Below are 16136 nucleotides of genomic sequence, written 5' to 3' on the forward strand. Positions count from 1 at the left end.
GCTGGCTGTATTCAAATACATAGCCTATAAAATTATATATGTAGACTAAAATAGATAAAGATATATGAATACAAAAATATGTAAAGTATCCTTACAGTATACAAGTTGTCTCTTGACTTCAAATTGTAATACATGCATGACAGGTTACTCTAGAGTCAGGTGTAGAGAAAATGAATTTGATTTTCTATCACTGTCTAATAGTAAGTAAAAAGTAAAAAGTACAAGTTTTCCAAAAAACAAACAAACAAGAAAACCTAGTACATCTGAATAGTTCACATATAAAATGTGTGTCACTGAACTAGTTAAAACATCTGAGAAGTAAACAGCATTGATAGCCATCACTGATGATAGTATGTGCTACTGAAAAGGCACTATTTATTTTTTTATCACCTCTCACCAGTAATGGAACAAGAGTTGTCTTAAAGTTCAACGTTGTTATCACACATTGTGGCTTGACAGAGGAGTGCCTCTTGGGCATGAGCACAGCCTATGAGTATGAAAATTCATTGCCCAGGTGTTCCAACACACCACCGAAACAAAACAACAAAGAGCTTAGTCAGAGGATGAAGAGAAAAGAATCACAACACGTAAGAAAAAACCTGCAGGTTTATTGAATCTTCAAAACAGTACAATAGATATGTTATGACCTTGCACTGGTAGTAAATAGGTGCCTTAAGAAGCAGCAGTGTTTGTAAAATTAATCTGACAAATGACTGACAAATCAAACACATACACTAGGAGAGAGGTCTTTCAACTTCCCATGCAATCACTTGACAACAATACCTGCAGATTGATCACTTCCATTTCACAATCATTAAAATGGAATCCAGCACAGTTTAAGAAGACCATAACTCGGTCTTGGTCTGTTTAGGTAAAAATGAGAAGAAAAAAAGAGTTAAACACTAGGCACAAGTAAGGTCTGTCAAATGAGAGAAAATGGAAGTATGTAGGTAGCTTTAGAAAGCAAGTCGTCAAGCTGATGCGAGAGTAGTATGGAGTGGTGACTCTGTCCTTGTATGCTTGTCTGGGGTGCTGGTCGTATAGGGAAGTAGGGGGCGTTTGTGTCTGCATTAGCGCATTGTGACAAACTCCTCAGATGAGGTGGGGTGAATGGCAATAGTCTTGTCAAAGTCTGCTTTGGTAGCGCCCATTTTGATGGCCACAGAAAAGCCCTGCAGCATCTCATCACAGCCCAGACCCTGCATGTGCAGGCCCACCACCTAGGGAAAAAAGACAGCATTTTAAAGTCACTGCAGCTGCTAGTATGTACAAAAATAAGGACACTGTCAAACTCATAAAGCTTTAATTCAGGTACAAACAGTCTTGAACAGCCTTTAAGTGCCTGCAGTGTTGTTTCCTGCATTTTAATTAAGTGTTGCAAAGTTAATTTTTGGTGTTAACACTTTTCCTACATCTGCCTCATCTAGATCTACGTCAGTAAGCTGACTTCCTACATTTGCCAGAATGACTTCCGACAAATGCAGAGATTGGGTGTGAACATGTTGACCTCAGCTGTGACTTACATACCATGTGAGGGTGGAGAAAACAATAGTGGTTAAAGGAGAGACATTCCTCTTTAATGTCAACACTCCACACCCCATACTCAGAATCTGACACATTTTGATGGAAACTTGATTTTTCATCTCGGACTCATCTTTTCTGACAATTCTGACTAAATAACAAAACGTATCCCAAAAAAATCCAACCTATTGACACCTGTTTCTAATTATCTGCAATACAGTGTTATTCCTTTAATGTTTAATTTAAGTACCACGTACACAGGAAGGTTTCAGGCAGGTTTTCAGTCTAACTGATGTGTAGCACATGAAATACCAGCAGTAACACAACACAGCAGTTTTGATAGATACATAATTATTACATTCAAAACCAATTTAAATTACTAGTTTTAAAAAAATTGAGACATTTGTCAGAAAAATAAATGAACAGATTTCTTGCATCATGTAGCTGTTATCTGGAGGACAGACGACTCCTACCTTCTCCTCCTTGCCCACACACACCAGCTTCATGATGCACTGACTCTTCCTGCTTGTGATGGCGTGATACATCGGGGTGAAAGAAGTCTTGTAAATCTTCACATTCTCCTTTCCTCTAGATTTAATGGCCTCGTCTGTGACACGAACGTGAACAAATGTTAAACGTATGAATTTGTGTCCTACTTATTTAAACCATAAGTAATACAGTATTTCAATTACCAGCTTCACAGTGCATTATACAGATACTGGAAAATGTTAAGCTGCTACCCACCTAGAGACATCTTTTGTTGAGGGCGTACTCACCTTCTGTGAGGCCCACTGTACCAATGGGTGGGTGACTGAACACCACTGTGGGAATACTGGAGTAGTCCAGCTTGGAGTCCTTCTTGCCCTCAAACAGTCTGTGTGCCAGCTTTCTGCCTGCAGCAATGGCAACTGCCCAGACACACGACACAACATAAGATCAGAGTCAAACTCTAAATAACAATAAATGCCCTAGGTAAATATTTCATCTGCCTACTAAGGATTGAATGTTCAACTCAAACCAGAAAAATAAAGTACAAAGTGGAGTTATTGTTGCATATGTTGCATTTTTATTGGTGGTTAGAAGCTAGTACTGCTCACTTTTAGTGGTCACTCAAAGATACAGGTTACGGAATACATTTTTAAACCAATAAAGATTTAATTTTAGTGACTGTCAAAGGTGAAATTTGTAGTCATATCATGGTCTAAATGGTCTGAATAAACAGGACTAGTAGTTAATTTCAATGGACATGATCCACAATTAAAAAGTTGCCTTTGATGGGTTTTTTGCATTTGGTCTGTTCAGATTTAAACCACCTGAATACAGAACAAACATGGACCCTTAAACTTAACTTAAAATTTCAAAGCTCAACTGATGCAGTGTAAAATTGCTTCCTACAAACCCATGCATAACAGTGTTTTTTCACTCCATGATTTGGGTTATTAGAGCAACTTCCTACCAGGTGTGAGAAGAGCTTTGCCACAAACGTCTCCTACGGCGTAGATCCCTGATCGACTGGTGTTCTGAAACTCATCTACAATGATATGGCCTCTTTCATCTGTATCCACACCCTGCAAACAGAGAGGAAAAACAGTCATGTAGTTATTCTAAATTAGCTAAAACATCACATTTTAGGACTGAAGTGTTTCTCTTGTAACAGACAAACATAGGGGAGGGAAACAGTGAATCATCCTGACTGTGTTACAGGCTTTAAAGCCTTTAATGTAAACCAGAATAGACGGAGCACAGAGATGTCCTCACTGAAAAGTGTGGTAATGTTCAACGTGTTTATGTGTCAGCAAACTGGGATGACAAGGTGATGCTGGTCATAAAACACCAATAACTGATCATATCACTTTTCCCCGATAACTCCCTGTGTTTTCTAAAACTGCTGCTTTGTAAGTCACTCACAATCTCCTTCATGTTACAGGTTAGACAATAAAAAGAGAAGTCTGAATATGTGGTATCAGCTAGAAAAGTCTCCTCTCATTCTCTGCTGTGTGTAAGATGGACGTACCAGAAATAGAAGAAAGAGGACTTCACTCAGACTTAACTGCCCCTTTAATCCATTATTATTTTGCCTGTCAACTCTGAGCATTTCACATTTGCCAACAAAGACTGTTATGTGACAGTTGTCTAATCTCAATTCCAGATGATCACTAATCATTGATTTAAGATTATCCAATGTCTGATTTGTATAAAAGGTGTTGACACCTTTTATCCAGTTTTGTCTTACTGTCCTTTCATATAGCAGCCATTATGCTGCCTTGGGTCAAAACTCAGACAAATTAATGTGTCTTCAAGAAAGAAATTAAGACCTGATTATAATCTGTGAGGACAATTAAGACGCCAGGATGAGGTTGGCACAGGGAATACTGCACAGAGCCAAAAACTAATTCCCTTTGCAGACAGTGAGCAGTGATAAACTGAAGGTATCGGTCTGTATCTGTTAGATCAATGGATGCTACATGTGTACATTTCACCATCCAGTTTAAAGTCAAACATCACAAGCAGACTGTTACCATCTCGCCAATGTTCAGTCCAGAGGTGTTTGGCTGCCTGCCGATGGCCCAGAGAAGACAGTCCACCTCCTGAATGGTGCTGATCTTCTCCTCGTCGTTCTTCTTCTCCGGGTCTTTGGTGACGAGCGTCACCTCCAGACCTTGGTCCATTTTACGCACAGACCTCACCTGAGTGTTCTTCCACAAGTCTATGCCAGAGTTCTGCAGCTCTTTGGTGCAGTTTGTGCTTATGAAGCTGTCAAAGTTCCTCAGAACCTACAGAGGAAATAAGAGAGTTGCACAAGTATGTTTGTTGGCTGCACACCACAGAAAATCATTCAGTTCAGTGTTTAGCTTGAGCTGTGATTTTTGTGTGTTTCTTACTCCTGTCTGTCTGATAATGAGAGATGTTTTGGAGCCGAGGGTGGAAAGGATGCCTGCCATCTCCACTGCAATATAACCAGCACCCACAATTACACTGCGCCTGTTGGGAAAACAACACTTTGATTACAGACATGAATCTCTCTAACAGTATCAACACTACAGAGATTTTACAATAAGCTTACTTTGGCAGAGTTTCAAGCTCAAAAAAGCCATCACTGGTAATGCCAAGACTTGCCCCTGAAATTATTGATAAACACAGTATTTTGTATAATTTCGTAATTCTATAAAAGCAGTCTTGGTTCAAATGCTTAAACAAAACAACAGGGCAAAAACACAAAGATGATTAGTGTTTCCAAGTAAAACCTGAGCACACTATGTCTTACCAGGAACTTCAGTATCACTCAAAACAGAAGGCTGCCCCCCAGTGGCAATGAGGATGTGAGGCGCTGTGTATTTTCTTCCATTAACCTCCACAGTAGGCTCAGGGTCATTTGTGAACCTGGCATGGCCTTGAATAGTTTGGATTTTGGCCTGTAAAGGAGCATGTCAGATCTTCTTTTAGCATTGGAACTAAACTAAACAAGACACTGAAATAATACAAACAATAATTTTCTTGAAATTACCTTGTCAAGATTGTTGCGATAAATGCGATTTAGGTGACTAACATAGGCATCCCTTTTGGCTTTAAGAGTTCTGTGAACACAAACAAACATAGGATTTTTTTCCTCCTGTATTTACTCAAGGTTTGTCCCTGAACTGTGTCCAAAGGTTGCATGTGCTTCTTATGGTGGAAAGAAAGGAGAAAAAAAAATAATCCAAATTTAAAAATACAACATATACTTAAATAAAAGTTCCACAACACAGATACATCCCTGCAGTATTTTTAGTTTTTCAGCAAACAAGCCCACATCTGATCACACTGGTGCATAATTCATTGGCCAGTTTTAGCCTGTGCAAAGCTACAACAGGTAACACACATAAACTATATTAGGCAAGGCCTGAAGAGTTCTACACTTTCAGCTCTCCTGACCAGAATTTCCTGCCTGCTCCAGTGAAAACTCAAAATCCTCGGTTTGCAAGTCTGTGGCGGTCTGTTGGAGAAATTATACAGGCAGCCAAAGCATGTCCTGCATTTGTAAACAAGATCCAGCATCATCATGAATACTTGTGTTACCATACTTCCGTAGTTAATTGCAGATGTCTGAATAAACACACTCCCTGCCAAACAGCACATTATCCTTAGTATATTAGAGCTGGATGAGACAGTATCACGGTCTTATTTTGTTCGTTTGAACAGAACAACATTTTATTTTGATAGTATTGTATTTTTCACTTAATAGGAGCTGCAATAAATGGGAGATTGACAAAATAACAGGAACACCTGACAATAAAATACAAATCCAATATAAAGTCACAGCCTCAAAAATGACAACACAGAGTTAGATTAAAAGCATTTCTGACATACTTTAGCAATGGCAGCTTCAAACAGGTGGTACTTGTTGCATGGTTACACTGTTAAATTACAAATGGTGTTCTGCAAAACTGTTTCCACCTCCTGTGTATTTACTTTTTTTTGTATTGTACACACACAATCTTGATCACCAAAAACTGAAAAATCATGTAAATCTTATTGAAAACAGGCCTTTTTCGGGGATCAAGAAGTTGGTTGACTCATGGTTCTCCTGTAGTAACGGAAGTAAATGAAGCGTTGAAAGTTAATGCAAACAATTCCTATGGGTGCCCCAACCCTGTACAAAGGTAGTGTGGGAACAAACTACCTCTGATGCATTATTAGGACATACTGTATTGCAGGAAGCAGTCCTGTATATTGCTGTCAGAATGGTTAGAAAAAGAAAAGTAACAGAGGAAGACAAACTGGCAGACAGCAAGTTACTGACCCAAAATATTCACATGGTCTCACATGATGGAAGAAACTACGTGCATGTTCAGCTGCTGAATAAGTCAGAAATTTAGTATTTGAGATCCCATAATTATGATTTTTTTATCTTTAACATTTATTTATCAGAGTACACTGTGACATTACACTGTGTAAATTCATTAACAGCTGGAAAAATGGAGGTCTTCTGAAACTTCTAACCAGTAGTGCACCTGAAATGGCTGCCATGCCCTGTCGTATGTTTGTGTTTTGAATCACTGACTAATGTTTCCTGCTGCTGTGGGTGGCCACTCCTTCCAGAGGCTTATCTCAACCAGTCACCTTGACTAAACTAAGTTCCTCACAAAGATGGAGAGGTAGGCTAAAGTGAGGCAACAAAAGACATGTAAGACTGGGAAGTCACGCCGTGAAATGGATACCGCTTTGTTCCAGGAACAACCAACCAGCAGGTTTCAAAAGAACTCACTGTGGTTGCACAAGAGAAAAAAGTGAAAAAAAGACACCAACAGATACACCAAAAGATAGTGTAACTTACTCCCAACTGAAACGAACATTTCCAACGTCAAAGCCATAGTCATTGTGATCATGGAGATACTCAGCATGAACTGCTGCGTTCCACATAACCTGTGAAGAGAGGTAAAGGTACTGGATTTGACATCTAGTGAATTTTAATGCATATTAAAAAATGATTATGTCTCTGAGTTAACAATTGTACCTTCTTAGGGACACAGCCAACATTCACCTGAAAAACAATGAAACAGAGCAAATTAGTTCCGTGTAAGCTTCATGAAAAAGAAAAGAAAAGAAAAGAAAAGAAAAGAAAAGAAAAGAGAAGAAAAGAAAAGTCTAAACATTATTTGCACAGTATTTTAATTAATATGTGCTGTGGAGTTAAATAAAAAGCTCAAGGTAAAGTACAACCCAGAGTCAGCGTGCATCATTAAACAAACAACCACACCTATTTTTTAGAGGAAAGAAAAGGTTCACTGCAAATAAAGAGATGAATCAATTTGATTTGATCACTGCTGAATCCTTTTTTGTATGTTTCAAGCACACAAAATGATATTACATTCGCTTTTTTCCTCATTTATTACCAAAATTGGGAACTGAATCTCACAATCTGCCTCAGCTTTGCGCAATAAACAGGTGATCTGACACAATTTCCCTTTTCATTGACACTCAATCTGTTAGATGAACTGAAATGTGAATGGAGTGGGTGGACACAAAAATATAAACTCCTACAATACATGTGCATTCCAAATTAAAAGTCTATTTTTGTTTAATAAAGGAATCAGTGAAGGGACCATGCTGAGTTGAGTTTACTCTAAAAGTTAAGACTGCACTAGGTTATACACTGAATGTTGGCTTCAGTGTGTCGGGGTTGGGAGTGGGTGCTTATCAGCTGGGATGCTTGAAACTTTCTAACAAATCCACAATGTTTACACAAAAAAATTCCACAAAAGGAGTCCGGAGGCTTCGCAGTGAACCTGGCAACTAACATGTGTGTGAAAGCTGGAGAGGCGACAGCAGAATGACTGTAGTTAAGTGGTGGACAGCAGAGCTGTTGGGTTTTTTCTTCTTTTTTTAATTTTTACTCACGCAGGTACCTCCGAGTTTGTGACTCTCGATCACGGCGGTGGCTGCTCCGAGCTCCGACGCCCTCCGAGCCCCGGCCAGACCTCCGGAACCGCCACCGATCACCAGAAAGTCAAAGCGGGTGGTCTCTGTTGCTGCCGGGTCCGAGGCCATGCTGCGGCGGATAACTCGGTGTCTGAGAAAAGACGAGAAAAGTTGCTTTCCGAGGACAAAGCAGCGGGCAGCTTGAGTCCGGGTTCCCTGGATTAAAACTGCCATAACCAGGAAGCTCGCAGGCGTGTATGTGTCGAACGAGTGGGGAATGGGAGGGTCAAGTGAAAGCCGCTGCTGTGTCATTATGAATTGCAACAATGGTGTGTAAATCCCAGAAACAGTTTTCACAATAGTCATGGTGATCCTCACATGAGCTACACTGGGGAGGCTTCACAAACAGATGGAAATCCAAACAAAATCTCCAAGCACCGAGGCCTCTAGATTTTAAAATATATTATTTCAATAAAGAAAGCATCATAACAATATTTAAACTGTGAATATTGTTCGTATGGCCCTGTAATTGTCATAAACATGCTGTATTACTCACCTTGGTAATGCCAGGGACACTGACACAGTAGGAAGCAGTCTGCAAACTCTTATAAACAGCATGTTTTACTTATTTAAGGGCATTTTAATTAGATGCATCCACGGCGAGCCGTTGATTATCTCCCCCTCTCTGGTCTCTCACAGCCTGTGAAAGCAAGTGGTTTGACTTTATCACATCAAATACAAAAGCTTTTAACCACTTCCTGTGTCACTGCGTGAAGTCACAGCTATACAGACACATTTATACCAACTGGTGCGATGAAACGACCCCCAGTCTGTCTCCACAATTACTACAAATATTGCCTTTGGCGCCTCTGTAAGAAAACAGCACCGAAGAATTTTTTTAATTAATATTGTTACGGTGGAAGTTGTCATATTTGAGGGCGTGAATAACGTAGATGTCCAATCAAAAGCTTTACGTGGTTTTTGTAGCAGATTTAGGCAGTTAGCGCAAACAAAGGCAGGAAATATAAGAAGTTTGCGTTGTATTTGTTCAAGAATAGCACTTACGCTGCACTCAGTCCACAGGCTGTCAAGGAAAAAGAAAACACAATCTTAAACTTCCGGCTATAACTTTCAAAATTATACTTCACTCTCATTATAACATGTACCATAATATTATCTTATGGTAAACAACACCCTAAAACGAAGGAGAAAAACTCTATGTATACTTATATTATCAGTAAATTAAGAGGATGCAACTTATTTTAGTAGTTTTATTTTAATTCCATACTCTTATTTTGAAGGCAGGGGCAGTTATTTTCCGGAATTGTTGTAGCTAGCTAACGACCAGCTAATGCAAAAAGCAAAAAGCGGCTCGGTTGGCACTGTTAACAAGCGTCAGTGTCACGTCCAAAGAAGCGATTTTTATCAATTTATTCACTTGAAAAATATAAAACAGATCAAACAACGCTCTTACACAACACTTCAAGCAGGTATGTGTTTGGGATTTGACTCTGTTGCAAACATAAACAGTTGAAATACGGGCCGTCGTTTTTGCGACCACCCCAGTTATGGTTAGGTACGGCCTTTTCCTTGTATACAAAGGAAGACAGCGGCAGAAAAATGTAAATAGAGATTACTACATTAAGTTTAGTTAACCGCTATGTACATTTTGGTTAGCTTACAACCCGCTGCTGTCGATGAAACTGCAGCAGGGGCAGAAAATACTGCATGAGCTGTGTTGTGAGGGGGGAGGGGCTTTATGGGCCTTGTCTTAATGTCAGCACGGTTCACTGTAAGGTTCATTCACAGACTTGATTCTTAAAGCGTTTTTCCTTTTCTCATCTACTTCTCACAGGAGGCAAGACGCCTCGTTTGTCACTTCCCGGTTTCATCGGCCTTCGCTCCCCTGACGAATAAACCCCGGACGTCAGGTGGAGATGGATGTTTACTTCACCGTGTAATTGCAGCCTGTGAATTTGTGGGACCCTGCTGCCAGATGACCAGTAGACCTCACTGCTCAACATGAAACCTGTCAGCTATCAAAGCATGCCGTCGTCTGTGAACGGCGGGCATCAGAGTTTGGTCTTGGATCGTGTGTTAAGCACTTCAAATGTGATGTATTGTGAGAAATGTGGATTTGCATCTACAGACGCTGCAGTGTTCAATAAGCATATGATCGAGCACACGGGGACAAGGTTTTACTGCTTTTACTGCAACAATGTCTCATTCAGCGAGGCGGAGTTAAATGCACACCTGAAGCAACACACTGCAAAGTATCCATTCAAATGTCCTCACTGTGGACAGGGCTATATGAGGAGGCTGTGCCTTGTGAAGCACATTGAGCGTCTGCATAGTAAAAGCATCAGTCAAGGACCTGCTAAACCTGGCATGACTAAACTTTCTCATGTGCCTGTCAACAGTGCCTTACCAAGTGTGCCCACTGCTGATCTATCATCACTTCGACCGGTTGTTCGGGTGACGGTACCCACCCCGAGTGCACCTGCAGTCAGACTGAGTAAGGACGAACAGAGAGGGAAAACACTGGACACAAATGTTTCACATGCCCCTAATGGAAATACAGAACGTCTTTCCCCTTTGAATGGACTCATTCAGCACAACAGGGCTCTAACGGTTTCTCTTCCAGAGGAAATAACAATCCCTGCTGGTTGCTTGGTTGAACTTGTTGAGGTGAAAACTGTTAACGGGACAAAGGAGCTCAAACTGAGGCTCGTCTCTCAACAAGAGAACGAGTCTGTGATAAAAGACTCAAGGACCGCAGTCTCTCAAAACACTGCACTGGGAAAGCCATTATCACCCACACTAAATCATCCGAACACAGTGAAGTCTGTGAGTATGGGGATGTGCACAGTTAACAGGAAACATTGTGAAACAAAGACGGTGAACATGGAGTGTCCTGCTGTTGTCCCAATCAGTGTTTCCAAAAACCTCCCAAACCAAATAAGCAAAGAAAAGAGTGGATTCAAAAGAACATCACAAGAAATAATCAACTTGGAGTGTAACACAGTCATTCCAAACAAGATTCCTAAAAGTATCCTCAATCCTGTAAGAGAGGGAAATAGTGGGATCAGAGTTACACAAAGAGAACCTGTAAATCTGAGCATCACTAATCCCACTATCTCCACCAGTGTTGCCAACAGGTTGACTAGCACCCTGCTTCTAGACAGCATGAGAGCAAGTGTTTCTCAGAGAGCTGTGGAGGAGAGGAAGATTTTAATTCCAGCGCATTCCAAGAGTATCCCAGCCCAGAGAGCGAGTGATTCAAAAAGCATTCCTCGAGATGTGTCTGCAGCCGTGAAGCTGGAACCAGGGGAGATCTGCCACAGGAACAACGCTGCTTCAAAAATAATGAAAGAGGCACTGGGTTTGAACCAGCAAAGTCTGAAATCAGCCTCTCTCTCCTTGAGTGTTCCCATACCTGCAGCTGCCCAAATGAGACCTCTAGCGATTTTGGCCTGTAAGGATAATGCTGTTGCAAATCAGTCTTTTCCAGCAGCAAACAGGACTCTAAATGAGCCCTCGTCAGTCAAAACCCCTGTACTTTCTAATCCGTCCAATTCAAAGATCTCAGCTTGGACCCGGGAAGCCAGATCAAATGAGAGAGCAGGAGAAGGGGACATGCCTGAACCTGAGGGGTTTCCAGTCATTTCCTCAGTGTTTTCATTGAGTCAACAACCAGAGGAGGGCCAAGGCTCCATTCAGCCACTGGTAATGGCTCTGCGTGGCATAGTGATGAATAAAAGTAACAGTTCTGCCAGCGCACCTCAAGATCACATTAAGATTACAAATGGCACAGAGCAGGTGAAGGAGGTGCTACCATCGAGGTACTGTGCTCAGATGGCCAAACAAGATGGATCCTTCACCTGCGACCCTTTATTGACAGAGCGGACCAGTGACTCTGTAAAAGTAGAAGAGCGTAATAAGGGAATCCAGCACTCATCTGCACTGATCAACAACCACATCCAGGTCAAGGAGGAAAAGAATCGCGCTATGTCAATGGATAATATTGAATGTAGTCAAACTCCTGCTTCAGAGTCTTCAGCAGATCAGGGGTCTGTTTCTAAAATTGCTACACACATAGACACATCTGTGGCTGCAGATCCTCTACAGCAAATGGCAAAAAGTGAGCACGACATCTCATCAAAGTTCCTCACCGTCTCCCTGAAAAGGGTACAAGTAGGCGTGTGGAAAAAGAACAAGAAAGGATTGAAACTTAGAATATCTAAATATAAGACTCATTTACCCGTGGGCAGTGTGACTGATTGCACGGTTATTTACCCGATGCCGCTGAAGGTGGACCAGCTGGTGAAACGGCCAGGCCCGTACCAGCCTGTAGTGGTACTCAATCACCCAAAGCCCCGGGCCCCCGTACAGGGAGCGAGAGCAGACACTGTTGCTGACACAGGAGCCTCCGAGGTGGTTCCAAAATGCCAAATCTTAAAAATGAGGCTGAGCAAAGTGATGGGGCAGAAATATGAGGTGATGGGATGCACTGTTAGAGTCTGCCCATGAATTTATCGGACAATGTGTCAATGGACAGAAGTGTACATTTATGAGGAGATAACTAGTATTACAATGGGATGATGCTGACGTCAAAAACTGACAGAATGTTGAGGCAATTATTTTCTTTACGATTTATCACAGAACATTAAGTTGTATGTTTGTCTATATAGACATGGGATATGGATTATTCAAGTGCAATGCAGTTTTGACTGCTTTGGGTCATGGAATATGGACCATCTACTGTAGTAGATTGCAGTCAGTAATACACAGATGTTAAGAACTGTTTCAGAAGTTTGAGAAAGCAGTAGATCTGTCAGAGTTAAAGCATTAACGCATGCTGTTTATTTAAAAGGATAACGTCTATATTTATTTTTTGTTTGCATCATGTTTCATGGTTCATCAAGATGCAACCACAAGAAGCTGCAGTACATGCAGCACACCTGAATTTATCAGAGATATTCAGATTAAAAACTCTGCCATTTAAGAAATAAACAAATGGATTTAGCCAATTTTCATGATGGAAAAATCATTGGGTGGCATTAAGTAATGATGAAATGTTTGTGATGTTTCTGTGATATCTTGTGGGCAAAGTATCATAAGGAACACACAAAAATATACACTAATTAAGCTTTTATTCAAGTATTAACCCCCATTTTTCTGTTTTTAATTTTCATGTTAACACAACAGTCCAAGGCAAGGAAAACAAAAACTCCCTTTACAGTCATATATCAGCATAAGATAACATATACAGATATGGAGCACTTACAAGCCTGTAATTTTTTTTTCTTCCTCTTTGACATCATTGCCCCTGTTTCTTCATTTGACACTAAAAGCTATGTCCCAATTCAAGAGCTGAACCCAAAAAGTCAGCATCTAAATGATGATAACCTTGTAACTGGTCAACAACTGGGGGCACATTGTTCCATTTCAAAGGCTTTTCCAACTTTGGTCCAAGAAACGTGGCTTTCTTAGAGATCACAGTCAGTGTTTTGTGTGCAGCACTCAGTACACTTGTATAGATGCCCCTCATGGTCACTTGTTGGGTGGTGCATTCAGGCACTCTTTGCAAACTCTTTTATTTGTTAAGTATTAGCAATCATGTCGTATTTTTCAGATGGTCATCAATCAGTGGTAAAATCCATCAAATGACCAATTAAGAAGCCACTGCAAGGCATAAATAATGAAAGCTAAGCATAAACACCACTGTTTGTTCTCGTTGTGATATTGAGTGCCAGAGATGGAAGTTTGCCAGTTGACCAGCATGTGTTGTGTGAAGTGAAATGTCACAGTTTTACTGTAAGTTTGGGTATTAATGGAATATCCCCCCGTTTCCCACCAGTAGTTTTCTGGCCATTCCTGATGATAAACTTGAATGTTTTTGACTTTACCACTAGGCTTGGAGTGCCTGGATGCACCAAAGCAAGAGCCTTTAAGTCCCAAGTACAGCTGGATGAGAGAGGTGAGCTTGTTAATGGCTACTTTCTACTTAAAACTGCCAGAAGGCTTAAAGGGCAAAAGTAAAGTCTTAAAGAATCATTGTGATTTTTTACAAATTTAATTGTTCTGTCCAGTGTTAACCTGTCCTATTCTTTGTGCAGTACTGTTTGCTTTTTAGCCACATTTCAGAAAAAAACGTCAGCAGAAATGGAGCAACCAAAACTGGTTTATTACTGTAACAGAAAGAAAGCCATGTACTTTTTTTTTTTAACATTTTTATTTCATTTCATTTTACCGCCATGTAGATATTTAGCGGCTGTGGTGATTCCTGGGCTCTCAAAACCTGTTGTACATTTTTCAAAAACCGTCCATAGGATATAAGCAATCTTTTATCCTGATCTGCAGATCTGTTTCTCTTCTCAACAGCAGCATTAAGACACCTGTGTGTTCAAGTTTATAATGTAATCATAATGTATGAGGTGCTAGACCTATGATTAAATTTATAGGTTTTGGTTGCCCACAGTTTTTATTGTGTATATACTTTTTTGTCACCCACAGATTTTATTGTGTATATACATATGAATATAAAACGTGATGACTGGTGTTCATACTCGGTAGGGAATGGCAAACATTCCACTGCCTCTTCTGCAGCAGCAGTTATGTTGTGCTTTAATTTTCTTACATTGCAGTGTCTGAAGCTGCTGCAGTCTTTGTTATATATAATTATTAGATTTTTTTGTTTTGTTTTTTTACTTTGCCTCTCTTTCACTCCTCCTTTGTGTGAGACTTACTCATGTTCCAGTTAAAACAGTTTTTGGTTTTACTACATTCACAGTGTTTGTCATCATCGTGTCCCCATGCTTTTATAAAAAACAATTGTGTAGCACCTCCTTTTTCTATTAAAACAAAGTAAATATGATCACAATTTATGCGGCTTTATCCATTTTGTTCAGCATAACTGCATCATATAAAATATTATAGCAAAGCATTTCTCATAGCAGGGTAATGGGTTTTTTAACACTGAAAGCAACTGAAACCTAAAACATTACTACACCTGGTTATAATGATATTAAATGATATTAAGTATGGGTCCACTGTGTTCAAGTGACCCAATAAACTGACAGTAAACCAACATCCACAAAACGAAGAACCAGGAACAGCTAAGAGGAACTCAGCCATCGTTAATCAGTTTCATTATTTACACCTGTGTTTTTCCAACTGTGACATGTCAAAAAGGCGTTTTGTCTTTGTCAGTAGACTGGAAAAACAAGGCACCTGTGCTTCTGCAACACCCAGTTAACCAATAGATTGTTAAAACGAACAGACAAAAGATCCCACAGTTTCATTTAGATTATATTGCGATTATGGTCAAGGTAAAATCTTATTATAGTAACTGTCACAAGCAGTGGTGGAAGAAGTCGTAACACAACACTGTAGCAATTCTCTGTTACAAGCAGAAAACAGAGACAAGAGGAGTCTCCTCTAACTCTGAAGCTATCAGCACTTCAAAGGAGAAAAAGGTCAGGTCTAGAGGACCAACTCAAATGCACAAAGGTAAATGTAGGAATAGATGATCAAAATCTCCAGAATGAAAATGGGTTCATTCTATACATACAAGGACTTCATCTTTATATTTGATATTTGACTTACTTTTATCAAGAAAAGCAACATGAAAAGAACGCTGATGAGAGATTGGACTCTTACAGACCTGCATGCCCAAACTAGTGCTCTCCTCCCTATTTCTCTTTATATTTGAACCAGGCCTTTGTCATAAACCATGCTACATTCCAGATGAGGAATTAGTTGATAAGGTACTTGCAGTGCAAGTGACACCACAAATTTCTAACTAATCAAACTGCAAAAACAAGTGAAGTGGAGTTGGATAAATCTGGAGCTTTTGGGCCTCACTTTGCTCTGTTGGTAATTCAGCCTCATGTTTTAACGATATACATTTGGGTTGAAATGGCTAGTCTATCAATCAGTCAGATGACAGAATGTTAATTTGTCAACTATTTTGGAAATTGATCAAAATATTTAGAAAGCAAACGTGACAAATATTCTCTGTTCCCTTCTCATGTGAGTCTTCTATTTTTCTTTGTTTTTCATTATGGTAAAATTATTATATTTGGCTTTTGGTCCATCAAAAAAAAAAGCAACATGAAGTCATCAGCTATAAGAAGAAGCTATAAGAAATTGTGATTACTATATTCTGACATTTAACGATTCATCAAAAAAATACAGATTAATTAATAATAATA

At 39.9% G+C, this 16136-nt stretch overlaps 2 protein-coding genes across 5 annotated transcripts; one reads left to right on the top strand and one right to left on the bottom strand.

The window, feature by feature from the left end:
- Positions 1-588: 588 nt before the first annotated feature.
- On the bottom strand, positions 589-8773 carry gsr (glutathione reductase). 4 transcript variants are annotated; one of them, XM_018694133.2, is made up of 13 exons: positions 8477-8773; positions 7900-8071; positions 7016-7042; positions 6836-6924; positions 5027-5096; positions 4787-4934; positions 4586-4640; positions 4404-4503; positions 4041-4295; positions 2978-3089; positions 2298-2429; positions 1995-2128; positions 589-1220 (listed from the first exon to the last, which is right to left on the bottom strand). In XM_018694133.2, the coding sequence occupies exons 1-13, from the start codon at positions 8536-8538 to the stop codon at positions 1071-1073; spliced, it is 1506 nt and encodes a 501-aa protein (XP_018549649.1). In that variant the 5' UTR covers positions 8539-8773; the 3' UTR covers positions 589-1070. The 4 variants fall into 4 exon arrangements, 3 of the variants coding, with proteins under 3 accessions (XP_018549649.1, XP_018549648.1, XP_018549651.1); XM_018694132.1 differs by lacking the exon at positions 8477-8773 and having other exon boundaries at positions 7900-8247; XM_018694135.2 differs by lacking the exon at positions 8477-8773 and having other exon boundaries at positions 7908-8057.
- Positions 8774-9257: 484 nt separating this feature from the next.
- Positions 9258-14807, top strand: LOC108895363 (uncharacterized). The gene is made up of 2 exons (XM_018694136.2): positions 9258-9410; positions 9776-14807. Exon 2 carries the CDS (start codon positions 9943-9945, stop codon positions 12448-12450), a length of 2508 nt encoding a protein of 835 aa, XP_018549652.1. The 5' UTR covers positions 9258-9410; positions 9776-9942; the 3' UTR covers positions 12451-14807.
- The last annotated feature ends 1329 nt before the right edge of the window (positions 14808-16136 follow it).

The sequence above is a fragment of the Lates calcarifer genome, linkage group LG8 (genome assembly GCF_001640805.2).
Source record: "Lates calcarifer isolate ASB-BC8 linkage group LG8, TLL_Latcal_v3, whole genome shotgun sequence".
NCBI lineage: Eukaryota > Metazoa > Chordata > Actinopteri > Centropomidae > Lates > Lates calcarifer.

Bases quoted from the DNA above. Each gene is read 5' to 3' on its own strand.
- gsr (XM_018694132.1), bottom strand. From the start codon at position 8,232: ATGACACAGCAGCGGCTTTCACTTGACCCTCCCATTCCCCACTCGTTC. The intron at 6,925-7,015 runs GTACAATTGTTA...CTCTCTTCACAG, and splicing joins TTGGCTGTGTCCCTAAGAAG to GTTATGTGGAACGCAGCAGT. The intron at 1,221-1,994 runs GTAGGAGTCGTC...TTTTTTCCCTAG, and splicing joins GTGTGGGCAAGGAGGAGAAG to GTGGTGGGCCTGCACATGCA.
- LOC108895363 (XM_018694136.2), top strand. From the start codon at position 9,943: ATGAAACCTGTCAGCTATCAAAGCATGCCGTCGTCTGTGAACGGCGGG.